At 34.0% G+C, this 16,272-nt stretch overlaps 1 protein-coding gene across 1 annotated transcript in view; it reads right to left on the bottom strand.

Annotated features, from left to right (window-relative positions):
• Positions 1 to 16,272, bottom strand: part of LOC145286386 (chitin synthase chs-2-like) — a 74,625-nt gene that overhangs the window by 54,782 nt on the left and 3,571 nt on the right. Inside the window, exons 3-5 of the mRNA XM_080135314.1 lie at positions 11,656 to 12,023; positions 7,883 to 8,043; positions 7,095 to 7,498 (exon numbers count right to left, since the gene is read on the bottom strand). Coding sequence (XP_079991440.1) covers positions 7,095 to 7,498; positions 7,883 to 8,043; positions 11,656 to 12,023 — 933 coding nt within the window. The remainder of the gene's footprint in view (positions 1 to 7,094; positions 7,499 to 7,882; positions 8,044 to 11,655; positions 12,024 to 16,272) is intronic.

A 16,272-nucleotide genomic window follows, 5' to 3' on the forward strand; every position in this document is an offset into this window, starting at 1 on the left:
AATTTTATTTCTGGACATATTGTAAATTTTCAGAATTGGTATATAAGTAGACACAAACGGATATAAAATTATGCATATGTGAATCAGTAACTCTCTCTCTCCCTCTTTCTTTCTCTCTCTCTCTCTCTCTCTCTCTATATATATATATATATATATAGAGAGAGAGAGAGAGAGAGAGAAAGAGGGAGAGAGAGTTATTGATTATTGAAATATTAAATACATAAAGGAACATCGTTTTCATGCTTCAAAAAACCCTCATAACCTTCAAATCACTATCCTAGAAGCACATGTGGACTTTTAACATTATATACATATCTGTATATATATATATATATATATATATATATATATATATATATATATATATATATATATATATATATATATATATATATACGTATATATATACATATATATACGTATATATATACATATATATACGTATATACACACACACACACACACACACACACACACACACATATATATATATATATATATATATATATATATATATATATATATATATATATATATATATATATATATATACTAGCATTTCAGCCCGGCGTTGCCGGGTGTTTTGAGGTTCATGTTGAGAAAAAAAAAAAAGAAAAAAAAAAGAAGCTTATTTTTAACTTCGACCCCAATTATGACCCCTTAAAATTTATGGCTTTGGGTTCAAATCAAGTTATTAAGTTAGATCAATGTCCAAGCAATCTATATCTAAAATTTCAAGTGTTTGGACCCAAAATTGTCGGAGGAGTTTCGTAGAGTTCTAAAAGGTCAAATCGTTGAACTTTGACGCCTTAACAGCCGAATTTCTGGCCGAAAACGGATCACATCGATTTTCCCAAATCTCAGCACCCTGTATATCAAATTTCGAGTCTGTAGACTTAAAATCGACAAAGTTATTGCGTAGGGAAATGTACACACACAGATACTTTACAGAAGGTGAGAAAACATCACTACAGCCGGTTTTAAATCCAATATATCAGTTTATTTATTTATTTGTTAGTTTATTATCTCTTCTTCTTCTTCTATCTTCTTTCTATTCTATCTATCTTCTTCTTCTATCTTCTTCTTCTATCTTCTTCTATCTTTTCTTCTATCTTCTTCTATTCTATCTATCTTCTATTCTATCTTCTCTTTCTTCTTCTTATCTTATCTTATATATATATATATATATATATATATATATATATATATATATATATATATAAATAAAATGAACTCATTTTTTCCCGTCGGATTTTGACCTTAATAGGATTAAAAATCAAGATATTTCATGCAAATATAATATGCACAAACGGCAGAACAATATCTGAGGTGTGTTATAGGCTTATTATTTCTCAAATTCCTCGATAATCTTAGATTTCTATACTTTTTCTGCTGAGAAGTCACGGCCAAAATCGGTTAAGATCAATGGAAGTGGTAAAATATTTTCTCTCTTATAAATTCCTCCTCCCCCTGCCACCACTTAACACCGTTTGGGGATCGTTCACAAGGAACAGTTGAGAAGAGAACACCGGTTTGGCTTCGTAGTTCTTTCATGTGAAGTTATTTAAAATCACTAAACTAAGCTGCAGTGCTCTGTGGCGTAGTGGTTAGCGTGCTGGACAATTCACATTATATTTTCACGTTCGCGCCGACCTACCGTAGTCGTTTTTTTTTCTTTTCCTAAACAACTGGAATGGACTTTTTTTGGTGGCCGAACTGTTAACGTTGCAGATGTTTTTTTTTTTTTTTTTTCACACTTTATTTTCCTACTTTTACTCATGACTCCGGGTTTGATCCTTCCTACTTACCTACCATAACATTTTTTAAAACTCCCCCCCCGTCCCGGAAACAAACACTCGGGCAACGCCGGGTACCCTCGCTTGTAAATAAATAATTTAAGAGCTAAACATGAAAAATAAAAATTTAATACGAGCGATCTCCATTTCCAGAATATAATATATAAAACAGAGACTGAAACGAGGCGAATATTTTTCAGCCATAAACTGTTTCCCTCATATTGAATTTGAAACCGGCGGTACCGAAATTTTTTCTGAACTTCTGAAAAGTTTTTAAAATAAGTATTATGCTCTCATATTGAAATGTTTTTCTTTATAATTGAGCAATTTTCTGGTGTACTTTCCCACAAACAGCATCTATCTATCTATCTATCTATCTATCTATCTATCTATCTATCTATCTATCTATCTATTACTAGACTACCCGTGACCCGTTGGGTCAGTATGTTATATTAGCTATGGAATTCATGTATGAGCGTGACACTTGTGACGTAAAGAAAATATATATATTTTTTTTTGACATAACAGAAACATTTCTATGAAAGTATATTAAAATGAAAAATCAGTGACGGATCATTCGAACATGGAAAAAAATCCTCCTTATTTGTGTAAAGTTACCTATTTTTCCGAATAATCGCTCAAAAAATAGAAAATTAAACATGATTTTCCGACGAATCGAACGCCGACGGAAGTCATTTAGCAGCAAAAACGCACATGAACCTACCGATGAGAAATATAAGAATGAAAAACCCATATTGGGATCCTTCAATCAAGTTATAAAAACTTAAAATCTAAAAAAAAAAAAAAATAAATAATTAATAAAACCTGAAGAAAAAAAATAAAACCTAAATAAATAAAATAAAACTAATATTGAAACAGACTACTAAATGTGTCAACTAATTAACCGTTCTCACACAACTATTTTGTATCTAGAAATGTAAACAAAAATAAAAAAGAAGGAAGGAAGGAAGGAAGGAAAAGGGACGGATAGAGAGTAGTAGTAGTAGTAGTAGTAGTAGTCTTGGCTTTACTACAATTGTTCTTATGTTTGTCAACGGGTTAAATTTGTTTAGTTGTAAGAAAATAGCGACAGTATAGTTGTAATAAAGAATAGTTGCACAACACCCCCACTCTTCCCATGTTAAATAATAATTTCAAAATAATAACGTTAATATTTCAGTGCGCAGGTCAAAATCTGCAAAAGAAGCGATTTGTGTTTATTTGTTTACGTTGTTATGGGTTAATGTTTATGCACGCATGCGCAACCGGATGTTGTAAACCGGAAAGTGGGTTACATCACTCGTTACAAGGTCATTTGAGTTTTATAATTATATAGATATTAAATGAACTTTATTTCTGTGTGTGTATGCGTGCGCGAGTTCGTTCCCTATAGACTCGAAAATGGCTGGGCCGATTTTTATGAATTTTCACACGAAGGTAGTTTATGTGGCTAGCAGTGTTCGTCGATAAGTTTTCTATCGGAATGTCTTCGATCACTACCGATAATCCATAACCGAAATAATCCGATGAAAGAAGGAATAGGCAATTTTAACCAAATTAACCTTATACAACATAACACCACAAGTGCATTTGATAAATTTTATTACCACAAACGCCAGAAGGACCGACATTCAAAATCAACACTACGTTTTTTGATATGACAGAAGTGAGTTCGAAATAATGTTTTTGTTTAGAGCACAATTAAAGTATTATACTTGACTTTTGCATTTTAAATTTTGATTCAAGTCATTATATATTAAAACACTTTTATAAAATCAACATTAGGTTTTCTTCAGTGCAATATAGACTAAAATGTATTTTGGACTAAGCCACTGTGAGAGGCACGTAAAGCTTCCTCCTGGTGCCCCACGATGGGTCCCCAACTAAGGCAGGCAATCAATCGATTGGATTGAAAAATGGGATTTCGATGACAATAAAAATATAGAAGTGTGAAACATTTCTTGATCATCATTCAATCTCGGTCAGGTTAGATATCTCTACTAGTATGCGGGTAGTGAATTAACGATGTTTTGACATCGTCCGACTACCTAAGCTCGATTTGTTTACACAAAGAGCATCGCTTTATACGCTAATGGTAATTCGTGTATCACTTCTCAATATGCTCAACTCAAGATAAGGAGCATTATAGTCATCCACGTACAGTACTGTTTCGCTGTATCTCAGCTCATCAGTGCGGCTAGACAGGCAACTACCTACAGCCAGGATCGAAACCAGGATATATGGCAGTCAAGGCTTCGAACCATTACGCTAAACGGCAGCTGCTGTGCGAGTAGTTAATTAACGATGTTTTGACATCGCCCAAATACCTAAGCTCAATTTGTTTACATAAAGAGCATCGCTTAATACGCTAATGGTATATCGTGTATCACTTCTCAATATGCTCAACTGATAATAAGGAGAATTATAGTCATCCACATACAGCACTGTTTCGCTGTATAATAGCTCATCAATGTGGTTAGACAAACAACTACCTCAAACCAGGATCGAAACTCGACCGCCCGTACGACAATCAACATTTCTCACCATTATGCTATTCGACTGCTGCTATGCGGATAGTGAATTAACGATGTTTTGACATCGTCCAAATGCCTAAGCTTGATCTGTTTACACAAAAGGTATCGCTTAATACACTAATGGCAGTTTGTATATCACTTCTCAATATGCTTAACCGAATGTGCTCAATATATGTGCGTGTGTGCGTGTGTTGTGTGCGTGTGTTGTGTGTGTGTGTGTTGTGTGCGTGTGTTGTGTGTGTGTGTGTGTTGTGTGTTGTACGTGTGTGTGTAGACGTATATGAGAAAATTAAATGGAGCAAACATTTATCACTAGATAACTGTTTTAACAGTGACTAAACACTAAAGCTTATTACACATAACATGAAAAACTATGCTGATTGGCTAATTTCACAAATCACTTCCTGTTCTAAAAGTGTCTATAGTGTACGCCAGAAACAAAACAGAAAGGAAACTAAAACATTGGTATTTATGAAAGCTTTTCTCAGTTGGACGACGCAGATATGAATACGCGCACGCGCGTACACACACAGGTATATATATATATATATATATATATATATATATATATATATATATATATAATATATTTGTAGTCACCGACATACAGTCCTGTTTCGTTGTATCACAACTCATCAGTGCCGCTAGACTAGCACCTATCCGAAGCTGAGGATCGAACCTAGAACCGTCGTGATGACAGTCGGCAGTTCTACACCTTCACCATGGAAGCGGTGCCCGCAACTAATCTGTCCGAATGTCTATTTAAATAAACATCCGTCCGCTACTTGTAAAATTCTCAAACGATTGTTTGTAAACAAACCGCGAGCTATATATATATATATATATATATATATATATATATATATATATATATATATATATATATATATATCATTACATAATTTTTTTTAAAAATTCAGTTTTCACCCCAAATAAGGCACAGTGCCATTTTGAAGTAGGAGGCTACAATCGGGGACATAAGTTGCAGGGGTGTTATAAAGGGAGACGAGTAGCAAGATGTCTGTTCACATTACATTTGAACTTCTGCATGTCAGTACAGTTGGGAAAGCAGAATCCCGGAAGGGAGTTCCAAAGTCTAGCAGTTCTGGGAAAGAAACTATTAGAGTAGAAGGCTTCTTTTTTTTTACACCTAGGGAACTCTACTGTGAAGGGGTGGGATTTAGCTGATTTAAAATGCTACGTATGAATATATGTTTTTACCTATTTAATATAAAGTATGTTTATATATTTCATAATATGTTATATATATGTTAGCAAAAACGTTCTTGCGGAAGTTTTAATTTCTGGCACATCCAAATTCCCCCGTAGTGCTCTTTAATTTCGCCAGTAATATTGTTTTGTATGCTATCAAGTTTCTCCTGACGAGATGATAGCCGAAAGAGCTCTCGAGAAATTTCTGCAAATACTATTTAAATCGTTATATAAATTTTGTACCTCTAAACATTCAATTAGTTATTTCCCTAAATGTTTTCCAAATTCATGCAATATTCACAAAGGTATGGCATTTTATTTATTATCAAAGAAATTTTACTGTCTATCGCTTTATTGCTTTATCTCTTACAATGCCAAAAAGTCAGGCGAATAAATGTTATCGAAAAGCAAAAGATAGTTGCTGGACTCGCAGAAGGATTGTCCATAAAAAATTTAGCCACGGAGCTGAAATGGGACCCCAAAAAATGTTGCTGCATTCTTAAACAGCCTGACATCAAATCCCGTAAAAATAAAATTCATCAGTAGAAACCTTTTAGGTCGTGATATTCGGAAAATTCGTAGGGAAGTCAACCGAAACACAAACAGCGCCAGTGCTTTCGTTTTTGCAAAAGCTGGAATCGCTCCAAGATTCAGGCATGTCCAATACAATGTGTTGAATGTGATTTCAAGGAACATAAAACCTCTTCCAATGCCTCCATTGAGTAAACAACATAGGGAAAAACGAATGGCTTAGACAATTTTATCGTTCCACCCTATAAAACTTATCTAACTGTAATGATGAAGTTGGTCTGAATCGACCGAAATATTTTGATTTTGTTAAATGATGTGTTTGTTTCCATATTTTTTTTTAGCCTATTTCATATTTTGACCATTCTATTTTGTCTTAAGTTTAATTTACTGTTTAAAACTCACTCATTGCTGGTCGTGTCACGTGGTGCCCATTGAAGTTGGATATCGTGGTTTTGTGGGGGCGCTCCCTGGTTTCTTTCCTCACTAAGATTGGCATACAAGGCCAGCCTTTGAGACGTGTTTTGCAGCGTCTGCAGACAACGGTCCAACAAACCAAGTTGGATTTGGTCAAAGTCACAAACCCAGTTGATGACATCAAAGTATAACGTCTGTTTGTATAACAGCAAGCATATTTTTTATCAAGAAAATCCGTTGACTTTTAATTCTTTGCAGTAACATCAATGAGCTGACTCTTGTTGTAAATACTTACAGCTGATCGAGGCTATCAGCTTTTTTTCCATTACTCTGGTCGATGGCTTATGCTGCTGGTGGCGCTAAGGATAGCAGTACTGTCTTAGCCACCGAAACTATGTTATCACCCTTTGCTGGAGGCTGATGAGGACAGGATGAAGCATGTTCATTCGGACGTTGAATGTAGAAAATACGTATATGACTCATACAGTGTTGAGTTATTTAAGCTTTATAAAAGAAATCAAATTTAAACGAATTTCACTTAGATTTGAGATTATTTGAACGATTGTAATCTAACCCCTTTCACGAGAAATTATAATAGGTTTCTTACCTTTCCGTTTGAACAAGCCTTTCGACTCTGGGGAACCAGATGTGACTGGTGACCCATAAATAGGAAAACCACCAAGCAATAACGACGGGGAAATAAAACTGAAGAACAGCTGGTTTAAGGTAACCGGAAGTAACCCCGGGCAAGTCGCAGGTCCAAAACAGGGACGGCTGTCCCAACCAGTTAAAAAGCTGATCTTTTCGCCAGCTCTCACAGTTGCCGATGAAAAACGCCATAATGAGCGGCGGGGATAGGGATAAGGGGATGGCGAAGCTTGTGACTTGCAGCATCATCTTACAAGCATTTCTGGCGATGAGGAAGCAAAGATAACAGGAAGAAATTTGAACAAGGGCGATCCAATATGGCCGCCGGAAGTTCGGGTATGTTACTTTCGTTGCGTTGAGACTCTCGCTGATCATCCGTGAGCAAGTGTAGTTGTTAGTTTTTCTGAAGTACATCAGCCGAAGACAGCCCATGTCCCCCTCGCTAACCGCTGCCGACACTAGGATAAGCGTCAGTAATATTTTCCACGGCGCAATCATAAGGTAAATTCGGGCTCGCATGCGACGCACGTTACGTTTCAGTTCTTTAAGCCTAGTTGTGATAGAGCCCCCCAGATGCGAAAACTGGTTGATGTAGTTCTCCCACCAACCGAAGGAGATGAGCAGAAGGGATATGGGGATGAAGTAAGCGAGACGGTGACGCCCCCGTAGGGATTCGATTACGGGCCAGATGACGAGCACGGATAACTGAATGATGAATGAAAGCACGTCGGTTAGAACGGCATGGACCCTCTTGCCGCGTTTTGATTCGCCGTCGAAAAGTTTTAAAAAGGCAGGAAAGACCGCTCCCCCAAGCATCAGAGCCTCCCCTCGCATGGCGTCTAAGCTCGGCAAAACGAGAAACACAAATATTGTAAGTCCACTGGTGTGAATCGTCTCAATGAGGAAACCTGAAATAATAATAATAATAATAATGATAACAATAATAATAATAATAATAATAATAATAATAATAATAATAACAATAACAATAATAATAACAATAACAACAACAATAACATAACTCACAATAACAATAACAACAACAACAATAATTACAACAACAATAACAACAAACAAACAATAATAAGTAATAATAATAATAATAATAATAACAACAACAACAATAATAATGATAACAATAACAACAACAATAACAATAATAATAAAAATAACAACAACAATAATAATAACAACAACAATAATAATAATAATAATAATAACAATAACAAGAATAACAACAATAATAATAACAATAACAATAACAACAACAACAATAATAATAATAATAATAATAATAATAATAATAATAATAACAACAACAATAATAATAACAACAACAACAATAATAATAATAATAACAATAATAATAACAATAATAATAACAATAATAATAATAATAATAACAATAACAACAATAATAATAATAATAATAATAACAATAATAACACTAATAACAATAATAATAACAATAATAATAATAATAACAATAATAATAACAAGATTAATAATAATAATAACAATAACAACAACAATAATAATAACAACAATAATAATAATAATAATAATAATAACAACAACAATAACAATAACAATAATAATAATAATAATAATAATAATAACAATACCAACAACAACAACAATAATAATAATAATAATAAAAATAACAAGAATAACAACAACAATAACAATAACAATAACAATAATAATAATAATAACAATAACAACAACAATAATAATAACAACAACAATAATAATAATAATAATAATAACAAGAATAACAACAATAATAATAACAATAACAATAACAACAACAATAATAATAATTATAATTATAATAACAATAACAACAACAATAATAATAACAATAACAACAACAATAATAATAACAATAACAACAACAACACCAATGATAATAATAATAATAATAATAATAATAATAATAATAATAATAATAATAATAATAATAATAAGCTGAATTAAACTGATGGGAAAAATGCATATCTCTGGATAGTTCTTATGTTAAGAAAAACATATAACTAACTGCCGCATGTCTGTCCGTTTCTAGAAATGCAGACTAAATACTGCATCTAAAATATAAAGGGAATGTAGTTAAATATGAGTTTATTTACATGACATTTGTATGTTGAAATAAACGAAATAGTTCTGTGTCCCCCACTAAATGAATTACAAACACTTTTTTGACATTATATGCAATAAAATTATTCTATCTATAAGAGTCCGTTTAAAAGTATTGACATTTATCTGAATAGTGAGTAAGACTAACAATATCAAAGGTTGCTGCTAAAGTAAACGCTTCTTTACTATGCATATGAGGCTATCGTAAATCAAGTCGAGACAAATTCTAAACCCCTGTTAGCATATTGCATCATTGGAAGCACCGACTGTTGGCTGAGACGATTGATAGTCTAGCCCCACTTAAAAGCTGTTATACAGCGAAACAGTCTATTGTAGATGACTATAAATGCCCCCTTTTTGGGTTTAACATATTGGTGAGTGAAATAATAAACTGCCGCTATTGAATAATGCTATATCATAAATGGAGCTTAGGTGTTTGGACAATGTTGATTATTGTAATTTCACCTTTCTACGTACAAGCAGCCAAAACAGTCTAACAATTAGAAGTGCCGACTGTAATCGAGGAGGTCGGGTTTCGATCTTAGCTTAGGCAGTAGCCACACTTAAGATTTGTTACACAATAAAATGGTCTGTCTGTCTGCCTCTCTCTCTCTCTCTCTCTCTCTCTCTCTCTATATATATATATATATATATATATATATATATATGTGTGTGTGTGTGTGTGTGTGTCTGTGCGTGTGTTGCAAAATATATGGCAATAAATCTAATTAGAATCTTCTGCGTTTCATTCCTGTAAGAACTCATCAGGTAAAGTTCATGGAATTCTTATTGTCTCGATTTTCTGTTTTACACGTGATGTTAAGTCCAGCTAACTAATCAATCAAATTCATTGTTATTCACGCCTATGTGTTAATGTTTTCATTAGCCAATAGCAGGGCTTTTTTTGCAGACAAATGTATAAGTTGACTTCTATTTCCTCCTCCTTTGTTCAATTTTGAAGAGGTCTACTTTTAACATGTACGCTCTTGGAGTCCTTTTGTTTATTAGAGACTAGCCTGGGTGCTCAGCGTTGCCCGTGTTTTTGGAGGTGTGTGTTGAGCAAAAAGAAAAAAGTGGTAGCAAGCAGGCAGGTTCGAAGCCGTGATGAGAAGGCAGAAAAGAAAGTGAAAGAAAATCTGTCGTCTTACCGCTACTCCATGACGCAACTGGAAGTCTAAAGTATTCAAATTTAACGTAGTCAATGAAAATCAAAAGATGACTCGCAGAAATGGCGTTGCTTTTATTCCTCCCACGAAAGAAAATTAGACACAAGGTCGTTTTTAATGCGGGGGGGGGGGAAACCAGCTACCCAAAAAAGGGGACACTCTGGCAGTATCCAAATAAATAGTAATCTCTCAGGATTAAGGGTTTCCTCTACATAATCAAGGACCAATTACACAACAGATACTACCTGATCCGAAGGCCAGGCGGCTGCTTTCTAGTAGTTTCACTTTATTTATAGGAAAAAGACAAACAGACGCTGGAGACGACGGCATGGTGGGATTTCCTGTAACTCGATCAAAAATTAAAAAAAAAAAAAAGGATAGAGACGATGTCTGTTTGCGAATCTGAGATATTACGATCTGGAAAGTATGCGAAAACTTCTCGCGGAATCTAAATGACGCGAAAAGCCCGATGCAAAAAGCCTTTTGTGGACAGATACAAATGCTCGCGCCCATTTTGCTCTTCATATAATAGATGTTATATTACTTTATTTTTTTTCATTTATAATAGATGTTATATTACTTTATTTTTTTTTTTTATTTCATTCCGGGTCAATCTATCCTCTAAGTGCCTTTTGGTCCGATCCCTAGTTAACGCGAGGCGTTGGCTGTATTGGACACAAAAGCGCCTAATGGTAGCCTTAAGATTAACCCACCATCTACTCCCGGTAACCGCCCACACTAACTCCCTCTGAATTAGTGATGTCAGCTGCTCCCGGAAGTCGACCGACTCCAATAAGGAGACGTTCATCTTCCAGTAGCCAGCCAACCTAGGCCTATTACCTAGTTTCAAACGGGCCAACACGAGTTTGTGGTCCGAATGACCTAACCAGTGGAACGTAGGACAAGATAGGAAATCTATATCGCCCCTTCTAATTAACATCCTGTCCATTATTATTATCATTATTATTATTTTAATTTTTTTTTAATACATATATGTTATTCTAAAGGAAAGTTTATTCTGTGCGTATAGTTATTTACTATTGCAGTTCTATAGATTTTATAAGTTTAGTGAGTCTGAAATTTAGGATTTCGAATGTCTCATTCACACATTATCTACATGGGTCATCTAAATTTATACATGTGATGGCCTAATCCTTACCATGAAGAAAGTCCGACAGGAAGCCTTACGAGTCTTCTTAAAACATATCCTCCACATACATCGGAAGCTGGTAATGGCGTATGGAGCGCAAACAACCACGATGAGGGCCCACAACCACTCTACTTGGATGGCAGGAGACGGCACAAACGTTAGGTGTGATACGTGCGAGAGCGGTAGTCGGCTACAAGCGAGACCGTGCTTTGTTTTGTGACAAACAAGGGAGACGTTCTGGTAGAGGTTGGACGTGATTAGCAAGAGAGAGCTTTTGCTGACCAAGGTCAAGGTGGCGAGAGAAAGAGTCAACAGAAAGCCGACCAAGATCTTGGCTATCTTCTCGCTTGTGTTGAAATAGGGGATGTCCTCGGACGTGTCTTCGTTTTTTGATATTAAACGGAAAGCGTCCCACGTTTTTCGTTTTTCATTTTGACTGGAAAATAGTATTTGAAGAAAAAAAAAAAAATAGAATAAAATTAGTACGGACATATAGCAGCAGCAGCAGCAGCAGCAGTAAGCAAGTGTTATTTAAAATATATCAACTTTCTAATATATACGATCTCAACCAATGTATTCTTTCAACCAATCGGAAGCACATGAAATAAATGTCTCCGCATATTTAACGAAGAGCCGTTATAATATTTGGCGCGCAATATTATTTTTACAAAGGAGTCACCACTTATCAGGGCCTGAAGGCCATTCGAGGATGAGGGTTAATGAGTGTATAGTGGTCAAAGGGAACATGTCATAGTAATCGTTAGTAGTGGAAATTTGATTAATTGGATTACTCAAGGGGATCACTAATCGAGAATTTGTTCACATTGGACTTGAAGACAACCATATTGTAGTCAGAAAGCAAGAAAACGGGACATTGCGCTGGAAAATGAAGACATGTGGACCGAATTTTCTCAGATGCTGGTATCCCGCAAAGTGCCTCTGTTAAGTACTCCCAGTCCTTCCAACAGAACCACTTCAGTATTGTCCGAACTCTATAAGGATGCATTCACTGAGTTGGGTGTGTACACTCTCGGTGACCAGCTGGCCATTCTTAAGTTAGCCCGATCGCTCTCATCGGCGCCTGCTGGCTTATCATCACCTATCGCTCCCACAACCAAGGATACCTCAGCTAAGCTCAAACCTAGTGTGCAGTTCTAAGAAAACAAAAGCTTTGTGCGTGGAATCTACATTTAGGTTTAGACACAGATAAAGAGTGGGGGAAATTATTGATAGTAGTTTCAAAACCAAAACGCAGATCCCATGAACAAAGCTTCTTTCTTAGAAGTGCACGCCTGTGGAACTCTCTTCCGTTTGCCTGTTTCCCACCTGGCTACAACCTGGATGTCTTCAAGTCCGACATAAACAAATTCCTGATGAACCGCCCCCCCCCTTAAGTAAGACACTTTATCAAATCTCCAATACTAATGATTACTACGATACTATTCCATTGATTACTATACACGCAATAACCCTTATCCCCGAGTGTCTTCCGCGCCTTGATAAGTGGTGACTACCTTGTAAAAAAAAGATCGTCAGATGTGATACACTAGCTTTATCTTTCTCAGTCTTTAGTTTCTTTTAATATGGATGACAAGAAGCCCCAGCCACTGGCGGAAAGCATTGGGCAGACGCAACAAAAACTATCAACGCACTAAACTTATACAACCACAATGAGAAAGGCTTATTGCGATGATCACATCTCTTGTTCGAGATGAACGTAGGTTCATTCCACTGTTGGATTTCGTTGCGGTTTGCTTGATCTATGATGTGCGGGGTGTTTGATCAGTTGGTAGAGTGCTTGCCTCGCATGCAAGAGGCTTGGGTTTCGAATCTTGAGTTCGGATGTGTCTAACTGATGAGCCCAAATGAGGGCGAAACTAAAGTTGGAGACTTCCGGTTTGTTGGCTTTCATGGCTCTTGTGAGCTGCGATGTTGTCTGGCTGTGGAAATAGTTATATATTCTTTCACACATTCTGATATATATATATATATATATATATATATATATATATATATATGGGTCGAGCACTGTAGGACATGTATTTCACCCGTTGATTTACGTGTACCGATTCTTAGTCTTAGGGGTTTAAACTGCCTACTGTTAACGCGATGGTTGTAGGCTCAATCCACGGCTGGAGAAAGGTGCTAGTTGATCCACACTGATGAGTTGTGATACAACGAAACAGTACTGTATGTAAATTACTAATATATATATATATATATATATATATATATATATATATATATAATTTGTTGTTGGATTTTTTTTTTTTGCGATATTGACAATTTCATGACGCTGTTATTTTTTTTCCATTACCGTAGCGGTTTTTTAATAGCTGTAAGCTCTTCTTGCTATTCATATATGCACGAATGAGTCGCCCCTTATTTTTTATGGGATGTATTTATTTATTTTTATAATTAAATATTATTAGGTATACCTTTTATGCACGAAATAATAATAATAATAATAATAATAATAATAATAATATATATATATATATATATATATATATATATATATATATATATATATATATATATATATATATATAAAATGGAATACCGAAATGCTGTAGTATTACGGTTTGTAGAATACGGTAAACATAAAGTCCAAATAAATATTGGTATCAATATTTACTTTAAACACTTTAATAACTCCTATATAAGAATATATTAATTTACTATAGAGTAACTACAGAACAAATTTACCGGCAAAAATTACATAAAAAATGCTTTTCATTAAATTATCCAGTATTTTGCTTGCATGAATATAGTGTTATTTAAAGGACTTTTCAAAGAATTCTACCACATTGAAAATAATGGATTACCAAAATATATATGACCTGGAATATGCTTGTAAAAAAACATAATTCATTCTGGAGTATATTAATATTCATTGTCCTTTTTACACTATCGTTTTTTTTTTTAAATTTATGTGCTAAGAAGTAAAATTTATAATTACCCACATATATTTTGCTAATAACATTTCCTCTAATGAAATGGGCCATTCAGTGAAAATCCATGGATTAAAGAAAAAACGTTTATATATTTGTATTACTTTGTGAAACAATAATTTTTGTTATAATTGTACATAATTTAACTTAGAATTTCCACACACACACACACACACACACACACACACACACACACACACACACACACACACACACACACATATATATATATATAAAGCTGAACATCTGTGTGTGTGTGTCTGGTCACGTATAGGCTCCTATATGGTTGACTATTATAGAAAACTGATCACATATAATGATAGAAGATGTATCGAAACAAAGGAATGGGTATGTTTGATCTGGCATAATGGTGATTCATTAAAATTGTGAAGTCTGTGTACGCGCCTGGTCCACAAAGTATGGAAATAAAAAAAAAAAATTAAAAAAAAAAAACGTTTACAAGTGCTTTTGATATAGCCTATAATTATGTTTCAGTTTGAAGAAAAATGGTATAATAAAATTATGGAGTGTTCGTTCGCACCTGACCTCCATATAATGGAAATATGTCACAAAGTTTAACAAGGTTTTTTAATATAGATCCACAGAATATTATGATAAGCGTTTCAGTAAATTATGGGGTTTATCTATTTTATTTTTACTCTCATCATATTTTGCTTTGGTTTTGATGCCCCCAAATTCAACCCAAATTTACAACCCTTCCTTTTCATAACCTATCATACTTTCATAAATCAGAGTCCATTTTCTGTAGGCTGTTTTTGAACTCAGTGAACGACGGGTACTTTTGCTAGTATATATATATCTATATATAAAATAGATTCACTGATATATATATATATATATATATATATATATACATATATATATATATATATATATACATACGCATTGTGTTTTTGTGTGTTTCACCTAATGATTGTACTCCAGCGATTAGTGACGTCATTATTATCGATACTGCTATAATCTATATCTGTACTCCTATAATTATTTTTTCATGCATTGATAGTTATATTAAAACTCTTTTTCTATTCATTTCAAAAGAAAATACAACTTTATTATATATTGTTCATGGAAATGCATTCATCTGCAAAAGATTTAGCTAATTTGCATATTCTTTTAATTTGCATATTCTTTTAATTTACATATTCTTTTAATTTGCATATTCTTTTAATTTGCATATTCTTTTAATTTACATATTCTTTTAATTTGCATATTCTTTTAAACATTCATTTCAATTAATTCTATTAGTTTTTCTTTCAGTTTTTTATGGAATTATCATCTTTAGTTAGCTATTATGTGTAATTATATTAATGCAGATATTCTACATGATTTATACTTGCATAATACTTGCGCAAACCTCTTTCTATATATATTCATGTATGCGAATATATATATTTGTTTAAACATTTTGCCTTCCAAACTTCTCTGTGAGCTTTTGGTCTACAGACATGAAACTTAATATGTAGGGTATTCGAACCCATTCGAAACATTATCTTTGGATTTTTGCCGGGGGAAAATCGGTACAAAAGTGTAAAAATTAAAAATAATGAAATTTGCCAAGTGGAGGTCGAACGGTGGTATTACGAATATGCATGCGTAACGTAATAGCTATTGATTCAGGTTTTAATTTTTAGCCTTGTAGCAAACATGTATTCATAGCTCAGGAGTTAACGTCAAAAGAAAACGTAAATCGTAAGCTAAACATTCTTGTTT

Source organism: Euprymna scolopes, chromosome 10, assembly GCF_053919585.1.
Source record: "Euprymna scolopes isolate OS-2025 chromosome 10, ASM5391958v1, whole genome shotgun sequence".
NCBI lineage: Eukaryota > Metazoa > Mollusca > Cephalopoda > Sepiida > Sepiolidae > Euprymna > Euprymna scolopes.